The sequence below is a fragment of the Lontra canadensis genome, unplaced genomic scaffold, assembly GCF_010015895.1.
Source record: "Lontra canadensis isolate GAN:19392208 unplaced genomic scaffold, GSC_riverotter_1.0 scaffold18, whole genome shotgun sequence".
Lineage (NCBI taxonomy): Eukaryota > Metazoa > Chordata > Mammalia > Carnivora > Mustelidae > Lontra > Lontra canadensis.
Window position 1 is genome coordinate 5,095,289 of NW_022631012.1, and position 11,358 is coordinate 5,106,646.

Consider the following 11,358-nt stretch of genomic DNA (forward strand, 5'->3'; position numbering starts at 1 on the left):
CTCAGGGTTCAGAGCCCTCCTTCCTTTTGCCCTAAGAAAGCTAAAGAACTCTCCAAGAGGAGTGGCCGTTTGTCTCTGAAACCTGATGCTAGCTCTGAGGTCACACCTTCGCCAGCAATAAAGGCAGCCTCAGCAAAGGCGTCCCCACTCAGGGACTGGAGCGGCCCTCAACTCACTCTTCAGCTTTGCCGCTGTTCCGCAGCCCAGAGGCTCTGCCATGGTGGGTCCTAGGAGAAAATGGTTTGTCTGTTATAGGAGGATATAATCGTGAATATGATCTTACTGAGTAGAAAGGCAGTCAAGGAACAGAATTGAAGAGAGAACATATTCGGTATTATAAGACTATAGAATCTGTGTTTGGGTTTTTTGTTGTTGTTTTTTTGAGGTGGGGTGAGGATAGAAGACATTAATTCGAGCTGTTATGCTAACTGAAAATAATACACCTTATTCTCCAAAGCAGTACTTTATGCTTCATTAACTTTTGCTATATCATGTAAGGTTTATTATATCTAGTTGGGGGGTGAGGGGAGGAGTGGGAAGTGGAAACTGCTAGTATAGCAAAATAGTATTCCTTTAAAAACAGTCTGATGAAGGTAGCTAAAATTTAAGTAACCTACTTCTGGCACATCAAGCAAAAACCTACTAGTTAAATAGAAGAAAGACTCAAGGAAATCTTTTTAATGCAGTATATCTATATTTCTGAATGCAGGGTATCTGTATTAGACATATCTTAAATACATCACAGGCTACTATATTATTCCAGGAAGTTATTTGACTTAGCATTTGTGAAATCATTGATTCATTGATTAAGTTACAGAGAGATGTTCCCTAACTATCTTTTGCAATAGTGTTTTTCCTAGATTTGAAAGTATCCTAAGGCAACCTTCTTATTCTATGACACCTACATGTCTTCCTAAAAATCTCAGAACAGAAAGCACTCATTCTTCTGTCAATGCATTTGAAAGAGTACTAGCTGTTTCTTTTTTTCTCCCTCTCTCTCGCCACTGCAGTCCTTCAGTGCTGACCAGATTGCTGGTAAGTGAATTGAGCTTCTCTACTCCACATGTAGGCAGAACACTGCCTTGTTTCTGAAATACCCCTTATTTCTAAGGCATGTTACTGCGTGGCTCAACCTGTTAGTGTCTAAGCTATGCCTGAAGTCTGAAAAGTTGGCTTACTTTTGGAGCTTACTTTGAAGATTACTCAGGGAATGAGCCTGGATACACTTAAAAACCAGGACATTTTTGTTTGGTTAAAATATTCTTTGTGGTTAATTTCTTTCTAACAGATCGAGTTCTCTAAGGAACAGCAGGATGGTAAGTTTAAAAGATACAGTTGTTAATATATGCACACTCATCAAGACGGCATGTGAGAAAACCGACTCCTTTGGGATGAGATTAGCTCTTCCTAACTATCCCCACTGGTGTTGCCACTCTAAATATAAATGCTCTCGATCATTCTGTTTTCTCAATGAGAACCCTTGCTTATAATCAGTAATCAAAGGTTTAAGCCAACAAAAGACAGATACCATAAATTAGGTCCTTGTGTTCACTGATTTCTAAATAAAACCATTTTGATACAGTAGCCAATACCATATATATTACCCCAAAAAATGTTGTAGGTTATGAATGGCTAATCTGTTCATCAAATCCCTAAAGAAAGATTTGGCAGGTCTGAATTGTTCAATTTAGAAAATAATATTGATTGTGAAACTGCCCAATTGCCAAATCTACAAAATTTCATGGGCATGATAGTGAGTTGAGAGAAGCAGATGAAGTGGATAAGAATAAAAATGAATTCAGAAACAAAGAAAGAGGAGTAGTTTGTCATAAAACTGCAAGGAACATTGGACATCTCCTGGTCCATATTTAAAGATCAAGACAGGCTCTCGAAGAGCTGACAGGGTTTGCTCAAGGACCCAAAGTATTAGTAACAGGATTGGCATCTGGTATAAGTTTAAACTAATGAGAAATTTCATAAAAACAGTTACTAGCCAGAAGACCTCAAACTCTTAAGATTCAAGAGAATCTGAGTGGTTTCCCTAACACTTCCACTCTTTCTCCTTCAGGCCTTTGGATCCAAGAGATGTGCCCCACAGGATGTGTTAATTCTCTAGAAGTGTAGGGGAGAATGTTTCATTGAGCCAAAGTGGCCCAAATTCGAAGAAACGGAGACAGAAATACATCTCTAGAAGGGAGGGGGAGAAAAAATTTAGTTAAATGATAGCATCTAAATTAGGATATTAGTCATAAAAATTACTATGTATATATATGTTATGATATATAATATATAAATAATTATAAATATAGGTGTTTGATAAGTACGTATATAAATACTCAGTTCTCTACCTAAAAAAATTCCACATTTTCAGTTTGTTTCAATGTCTAGAATATTCATGTTTGGACATCAATTAAGGAAAAAAAGGATATTTGCTCTAGTAGAGACTCACATTTATCTACATCATGGCTGATAGTCTCATGTCAAGAGATTAGGTGATTTGATGGCTCAGAACTCAAGAGCATTTGAAATTATACTACAAAGGGCTATTTTTTTTTTATTGGAACCAGTGGTAATTTTACTATAGTTTGTTTGACTCTTAATGCATTTTTAACTAGTGATGCTGCTACATTATCAGCTACTGCAACCCAGTCCTTGAGATATTTATCTCAATTATAGTGCCATTTTGACTATGTCAAAGCAACAGAAGACTTAAAAACCCTTGCAGGGACAGAAGGACTTACCATTGACCATTAAACCTATAACTACATATATGAACTAGGTTTTAGGTAGAGAGGTTCAGGAAATGTTGGTGTAGTAGACTGGTTTTCTCTTGTGCCAGGAAAACAAACGGAAGCATTTAAAATGTATATGTAAACACAATGCTTTCAGAAATGAATGAAAATTTCCTCTGTTTCCTTCCTTGTTCAGTCCTTAAAGAGTTTCAGTCATGGCTGCTCTATTTGAAAGTATCACAGGTCCCAAGGAAAGAGGAAAAAAAAAAGAAAATTACCCATTCTAAAGGTTTATGTCCTATGCTGTCCCGTAGAGTTGCCACTTGGCCACATGTGGTTATTTAAACTTAAATTTTTGTTAATTAGAAATAAATACATTTAAAAATCTATTTTCTCCGTTGTGCTGGTCATATTTTAGTGCTCAGGAGCCACAGGTGGTTTTGGGGAAACCCAGATCTAGAACATTTTGATTGTCATAAAAAGATCTAGAACAGTGTTGGTCTAGCCAGGGACTGTCAGGTTTTTTTTTTTTTGTAAAGGCCTAATTGTCAAATGGCAGACTTTACTGGGAGTACAGTCTCTGTGAAAACAACTCAACTCCATCACTGTGGTATAAAAACAGCCATAAACAATACATAAGAGAATGGGATGTTTTCCAACCAAACTTTATTTTACAAAAGCAGGTGACCAGCCCCTAGGTAGTAGTTTGCTAATCCATTATTCTAAACTCTTCAAGGGAATAAATCTTAAAAATCTGAGGTAGGAAGAGCAATTATCTTTCTGTCCTAGGTGTTTAAATCAATGAAGGATTAATGTCAGAGAGATTCTGTTACAGCCCATAAAATCCTATTTCTATATCTGCATCTGACCAGGGTAAAAGTGAGCCCACTGGGCAATCTGCATGGAAGCCTGGAGCCAGTAACAAGAATAGTTCAGTTTCACATGTCCCTTAGAAAGATGAAAAATAATATTTGAGTAATGACCCCACCATGTCTACAGCATGCTTTTTAGTTTAGGGGAATGATCTTTTATAGTCAAATTGCATAGAATCTGAAGGGGAAATTTTAGCAAACAATGGCGACATGATCTATAGTTGATTGTGAATATAATGTCTGTGCAACCTTAGATCAAGGGCCGGACGGATGCTAAAACAGGGTACTTTGCTGAGAAATCTATCTAGATGGATCTTTGGATCTGAGGCCACTAATGGCCTAAATACATTGCTTTCAGCTCTACCAGTTCCTTCACAAATGGTTTTTTGAGTGTTGCTGGGATTAACTCCAACAAGTTGCCATCAGTGCTTTTGGGTTCCCCAGAAAACTGAATTATATTAAGTTAGGAATTCCAGTTGAAATGTCATTTCTGGACCCTTAATCCATGGTAATATCTTTTTCTGTCTCTTTGGTATACACATCTTAATTCTTTGTTAACATAATTATGAAAGGCCAAAATTTTTCCATCAACAGAGAAGGACAAAATTTAGGGAAAGATAGCATTAGAGTAATTGTGATAAAAATAGACAACAGTAAAAATATGTACTTACATGTACACACATATAAGTACAATGAGACCTAGAAAAATCTGAATGAAATTGGTGGAGTCTATCAATGTGAACATTCTGGTAGTGATAGTACACTCTAACTTTGCAAAATGTTACTACTGGGGGAAACTAGACAGTATTTAAAGAGATCTCTGCATTTTTTCTTAAAATTGCATGTGAATTTATAATTATCTGCACAAAATTTTAACTAAAAAATATATAATTAAGTTCTAAAGTTAATATAGCAACACGTTGTCATATGTATTATCTGAAAAAAGAGTAAAGTTTAAGAGATTATCATCATGATAGATCCAAACAAATATTTCCCCTTCTGAAGTGATTACACCAGGAGCCTATTAAAGTCATACACTGGTTAAATGACACTCTAAAACTTAGAAGTTTGTTTCTCTTTTCTAATTTTTTTTTCCCTGAAAAATGAAGTTGCTCCTGAAGATAACTAGTCAAGAGGAGAGTCTAGGAAATTTGTATTTTAAGAGGAGGTTTTCCTAAATAATTTGAGAAATCTGGGTTAACCTCCTATAACACAACCCTGATTGAACATTTGTTTTCTTTAGATTTTATTAACTTTCTTAATTATGAAGAGTTCCTAAGATTTCTCAAGACCTCAGACTTTCTTAATCCAGTTCTGTTTCCCAGGCAGATGAAGGAAATATGAATAAATATGACAAGGAGCTTCAATTTCCACATCTGATTAATAATAATATATGATTTGAAGTTGGAAAAGGTTTTAAAGCAGTCCCAAAAAGAAATGTCGAAAAGGATGGTCAATGGCAATTTTAGCTAGGAAAAGGGAGAGTCCAAAGATAATTTGAATGGTTATAAAAGTTGAAAAACAGAGGAGAATGTGAACTGGATCCTTGATGAAGTTAGGGGTAATTTATAGTTCTGAAGGAGAAAAAAAGCATCCTAATGCCTCTTGCTTCTTGCAGAATTCAAGGAGGCCTTCCTCCTGTTTGACAGAACAGGTGAATGTAAGATCACCTTAAGCCAGGTCGGTGATGTCCTTCGAGCTCTGGGCACAAATCCCACCAATGCGGAGGTCAAGAAGGTGCTGGGAAACCCCAGCAATGAAGGTAACCAGATTTTCCAAACAGCTGGGAAGCAAGCTTATTTACACACATGAGAGAAAGAGAGAGAGACAGTCTCTGTGTGTATGTGTATGTGCCCATGCACATGTATGTAAGAGAAAGAGAAATTTATTGAGAAATAAGGTCCACAGAAGAGACTTTAATTTGCTCATGATGGTAAGTGTGTTTCTTGGCTGTCTAGAGTCTCAGTTTTTTCCTCATAAAATAAGTTGACCTTCCTTTGAAAATTTGTAAGCATGATAAAATTTTGTGCTAATGAAATAATACCTAAAGCTAACATTGTCATCATCATCATCCTACCTATGTTCTTCATTTAAAGATTAATGACTGAAATAATATCCAAATCTGCACATTTTTTTCAAACCTTCAAAGTCAAAAACACATTTTGACAAATATGGTAAATATCGCTAAAACACAACACACTTTGTAAGCAACTCAGTAAATTACAAAGGCATGATGACAAAAGCCATGGAAATAAAATCTCAGTGCTCTCAGGAGGCTGAAAATACCTGCTGACTTGGCCCCGTGCTCTGTCTGTGATCATCTTAAAAGTAACTTGGCTCTTTTAATTAAGAATCGACAGAATGCCATGGTAATTAAGAGTATTTTCTATTTCTCAAGAATTATAAGAAGACTTAAAAATCTAAGTCCAAACCTGCATTCAGTACCCCGAAGTAAATCCTGGGACAAAAAGACAGTGAGATATGTAAGGGGCAACATCACAGCAGTCATTTGCTTGATACAGTAATCTAGTTATTAGTCTTCAAAAAAAATTTTCTGATGCCAATGGTTCATGGCAAAGTATAAGCATTTATTGGAGAATACCACCCTGAATAAAAAGGACGAGACAACACTGAAATTTTTTCAAGTAGATATTTGGGCTGTTTATCTTTGACATGAGGGAAAAAAAGAGTGGAAAGCAAAAGGCAAATAATCTCATTTTCCCCTTGATAACTGAAAAGACTTCTCCCTCGTTACCAAAATGGGGGGAGAGGAATTTGATTTCAAAGAAACCCATCTCTAAATCAATCTGCTGGAATTTTTCTCAAACTCATTTTCTTTAGAGGAAAATGTCCAGGTAAATCACGCAAAAGTTAGCTGTGAGCATGAGACAACAGCCAGATCTTATTCTGTAGATGCCACTTTCTAACTTAACAAAACATCCATCTTTTTTAGAATTATTAAGTAAATGTTCATTTGTTCAGTGTTCAAATTTGATCTTTTTAATACCATTCCATTTTTATTCTATGAGGAAAGACTAATAAAAGAGAATTTTGGTTTTAGGGTTACTTAACTTTATCCATTCACCTCCATCTGGATAGTCTGTTTGATACTTTTGTTGTGAACCCAATCTACCTTACCATAATGAAGAAAACCTTACCATCCCCAGACCTCTAAACTGCAAAGAAGTCAGGAAATCACAAGGAATTTGACATGCACACTCCTGTCATAGGCATCTTGTTAACGTTACTTAAAACTTAAAGAAATTGAAGGCTCTACAAAAGCTCAGGACAAAGGAGGCATATATTTTAAAGTTAAGTTTTACTGTATTTATATGCTTATGGATTTGTTGTGTCAGTATATATTTTCCATTCCTTCTCTACTATTTATAGAAAATATTAAATTGACAATACTAATAAAAAGTAGCTAACACTTATTCAGCACTCAGTTTGTCCCAGGTATTATAATAAATTTTGCAGGTGTGATCTCATTTAGTGCTCACACTAAAACTGAGGAATCTCTATTTTACAGATGAAAAAGTTGAGGTACAAAAGGATGAAGAAATCTGCCCATGATCACATAGTTGTAAATGGTGGGTTGAGGATAAAAGCTTAAGCATGAGGACTCCAGAGCTCATGCTATTATCTATTACTAATTTTTTGTCATCAGCAATTTACCAACTGAAATTTAGGCTATATGAAGATATTTTAGATCCTCTGGAATGAACTTTCAAGCTTAATTTGTGATCCAGAAGTGACATTTTATGGTAGCTAATAACTTTCCAAACTGCAATTTCTTCCAGAGATGAATGCCAAGAAAATTGAGTTTGAACAATTTCTGCCCATGATGCAAGCTATTTCCAACAACAAGGACCAGGGCACTTATGAAGACTTTGTTGAGGGTCTGCGTGTCTTTGACAAAGAGGGCAATGGCACAGTCATGGGTGCTGAACTCCGCCATGTTTTAGCCACATTGGGTAAGGAAAATTTATTTCAGTGGACTTAATAGGGCAGAATATACAGGAAAGGGCATGACATAGGGGGATCAAGCTCTAACAAAATAGGTAGGGGGGAAAAGCTACAAGATGAAAAAGAACAGTCCAAAATTAATGACCATTTCCATTGGCCTCAGTGTCAATGAGTTTGTTTTGGGGAAATGGTTAGTTTAAGATATTAGAAACGAATAAGTAAAGTAAAGCATCTTAGTTCTTATAGAGTAGAGTTTAGATGACCCAGGGATAATATGTATTTAATTCATTCACTTAAAAACAATCCACTGACAATGTACTAAGTACCAGAGGAACAGAATGGGCTTGATTTCTATCCTCCAAGAGCTTATTCATAGTCTCTAGGAACCCAAAACTGATCACTTATGATGGAATTTAGAAAATAGCCTCTGGCCTTTTTTCTGAAAAAAGGGTTTTATTTCCTCAGGTGAAAAGATGAAAGAGGAGGAAGTGGAAGCTCTGATGGCAGGTCAGGAAGACTCCAATGGCTGCATCAACTATGAAGGTACGATTTCACATGCTCTGTGCTTATAGCAACTCTCAACTGATTGTGTTATTGATAGACTCCTTCTGATCTTGAAACAACTTCTTTGTCTCTGCCTCTTTTATTGAATATACCCATGTTCTTTTTTTAAATCATCAATCAATTACACAATAACTCTAAGAAGATATCCTCTAAGAATCTCACCATATACCTAAGATTTTTATTCCAGTGGGCTTTGACTCTCCTATGCGTTGTGATACAGCTTAAAATGTGTTTTCATATGTATTTTTTCTTGTTAGGTCTTTATAAAATCTCTGTAAAATAGACAGGGTTTGTATCAGAATAAAGTACAATAGAATATTAAAGTTGGAGAGATCTCAAAATCCTTTACAGTAAACAATTATGAAAATGAGGAAGTTGAGGGCCAAAGAGGTCTACTTACTGAGTGAAGGCCAAATCATTAATGAAAGGGCTGGTGCTAAAATTTCATTTATCTCCTTGTCTGGTTTTGCTTAAATCAAAGTTATCTCATGGCCGACCATCTATATCCTGTTACCAAATTACAGCAGGCTCACCAAGAGGGTCTGAAAAACAACACACCCCACAAAATAAAGATGCAAAATAAAATTACATGATACAATTTATGAATTTTAAAATTTCCAATAAATTGAGAAATGTATCTATCCTCCCAAAAAGACTAACCTGGCCACTTTTCAACAAAGCTATGCTGATAGCTTTGATGTAAGTGTAGACTTATAAGTCTAATGACTTGGGAAAAAGTAAGAAAAGAAAAGCAGAGAGAGGGGGAGGGAAGGAAAGGAGGGAGGAGGGGAAGAAGAGGAGAGGAGAGGACGGAAGAAAAGGAAAACGGTCAGCTAAGCACATCTTCACTGACGATCTTGATTAAACTTTACTTTTTCCCATAAATAACATTTTACATTTGGTTATTGCTATAAATACATGACATAAAAGAAGAATCATTCAATAAATATTGTTTGGACAAGTGAAGAGTCATCTAGAAAATAAAATCAGACCTGGATCTCATATCAGAATAAATTTCAAACGGTTCAAAAATTTAAATGTAAGAGCTAAAAGCATAAAAGCCATGGACAAATTATTTTATAACTTTTGGAGTGGGAAGGTGTTTCAAACACTGATAAGAACCCAGAGGGCATTACAAGTTTTGATAAATGCAACCACAAATTTTTTTAGCTCCATATGGCAAAAGCCACCAGAAGCAAAGTCAAAAGACAAATAGCAAACCATAAAAAAAAAGCAATCAGTATCAGCAAAAGCTCATTTTCTTAATTAAAAAAAGCTATCATAGATTAATAAGAAGACTACAGCCCAATGGAAAAATTAACAAGTACATAAACAATTTGCAGAAAAAAAAATAAAATTATCTATAAATATAATATGCTAAACTTCACTACTATAAAAAAAATGCAGATTTCTACATGGAGATACCATTTTTCAAAAAGATAATTGCCAAAGATTAAAAGTCTGACAACACTTTGGGTTGAGGAGAGGGTGTAAGCAGGTAATGTCATGCATTCCTGTTGGGAATATCTATCATTAAAATCCCAATATGGTGGTATAGTACTAATAATTCTAGCAAATCTACATCATGCAATGTGGTTTTTAGATATGCTTGCACTCAAGTGAGATGAGTGATACGTGGTTATTCGTTACTGTGTTGGTAAATATTGGAACAATTTAATGTCTACCAATGTAAGATGTATCAAAGAGATTCTGGTATACCTACAAAATGAAATTCCCTACAGTGCCCCCCACCCCCCAAATGATAGTCTTGTTTACGGTCATTCAGTTAAAAAGCAAATGCAAAAGAGTTTGTGGAGTATGCCACCATTAGGGTGAAAAATGGTTTTAGAAATGAATATTTGTATTTTCTTATACATGCATATTAGCTTCACCAACTTTGCTGTAAAGAGAAACTAGGTAGAAGGGAGACAGTGGTGAGGAACATTTCGTTTTTGTTACAAGCCCTTTCATACTCTTAAAAGAAGTTTTTATCCATGCGAATGTACTATTTCTTCAAAAAATGAAGTTTACAAAGTCAGGGGAAAGGCTATGAACCCAGGATGAAGAATAGTGGACTGTACTAAACTTAAAACAATAAATGCTCCTGTTACAGCTAAGAAAAATTAAGATTGAACTTACTTGCTAAATCTCTCTTTCATTAAACTTGATGGTCTTTAACTTAAACTGTCTGTATTATGCCCACAGCTTTTGTCAAGCATATCATGTCCAATTAAATGGAGCTTTCAAGGTAAATACCCTTTTGTTTTTTATTATATAAGGCTTTCTCAATATTGTGTTTTTTTAAAAAATTCAACAGCTTCACTTTATGTGCTGGAAACATAATTAGTATTAGCTTTTAGTTAAAATTTATTTACATTAACCAGAAAATATCAACTCCTTTCAATTCAACTCCTGAAATCGGTTACTTGGAAATAGAGTATTTTGGGGGCGCTTGGGTGGCTCAGTCGGTTAAGTGTATCCTTCGGCTCAGGGATACTGGGCTGGGGTCCTGGGACTGATCCCCACGTCAGGCTCCCTGCTCAACAAGGAGCCTGCTATTCCCCCTGCTTGCTTGCTGGCGCTTTCAAATAAAACAAACTTTAAAAAAAAAAAAAAAGAAAAGAAAATAGAGCATTTTTGTATGAGTATAGAAGCAAAAATTTCTAAGATCTTTGCTGCCGTCTATAAACCTTAGTTGTTTTTTTTTTTAAAGATTTTATTTATTTATTTGACAGAGAGAGAGATCACAAATAGATAGACAGGCAGAGAGAGAGGAGGAAGCAGGATCCCTGCTGAGCAGAGAGCCTGATGTGGGGCTCCATCCCAGGACCCTGGGATCATGACCCGAGCCGAATGCAGAGGCTTTAACCCACTGAGCCACCCAGGTGGCCCCTAAACCTTAGTTTTGATTGTACCGTAATTTTGCAGTGGAGATTCAACAAGCCAGAGACTAGTTAATGAAGTTAGCTGGAACGTCACACTAATAAAAGTATGACCCTAATTTCTCTGAATAATTGATAGAGTTTTTAACAATTACGGCTCTAGAAAACCAGGTTATCACAGCTTGAAGTTAAGCACTTGCATCTAGATTGTTACAAGTATGAAATGGCTTACCATCAAGTGCTGGTTCGTTTGTGCTTTTTCTTCTTTTGCACTTCACTTTATTTCCTCCTCAGCTTTCTCTCTGAAAAGATGCAATCAACATTTAACTCAATTTCCCTTTT

The 11,358-nt window shown here is 35.7% G+C and overlaps 1 protein-coding gene across 2 annotated transcripts in view; it reads left to right on the forward strand.

Moving 5' to 3' along the window:
- The window catches only part of MYL1 (myosin light chain 1), a 21,587-nt gene extending 11,206 nt beyond the window's left edge, over window positions 1–10,381 (forward strand). The window contains exons 1-6 of one of the 2 annotated variants that reach the window (XM_032859899.1): window positions 115–220; window positions 1,011–1,035; window positions 5,223–5,366; window positions 7,405–7,578; window positions 8,036–8,113; window positions 10,340–10,381. In XM_032859899.1, coding sequence (XP_032715790.1) covers window positions 218–220; window positions 1,011–1,035; window positions 5,223–5,366; window positions 7,405–7,578; window positions 8,036–8,113; window positions 10,340–10,368 — 453 coding nt within the window. In that variant the 5' untranslated portion in view covers window positions 115–217 and the 3' untranslated portion in view covers window positions 10,369–10,381. Of the gene's footprint in view, window positions 1–114; window positions 221–1,010; window positions 1,036–1,288; window positions 1,317–5,222; window positions 5,367–7,404; window positions 7,579–8,035; window positions 8,114–10,339 lie in introns of those variants that run through there. The other variant, XM_032859898.1, reaches the window with a different exon arrangement.
- The last annotated feature ends 977 nt before the right edge of the window (window positions 10,382–11,358 follow it).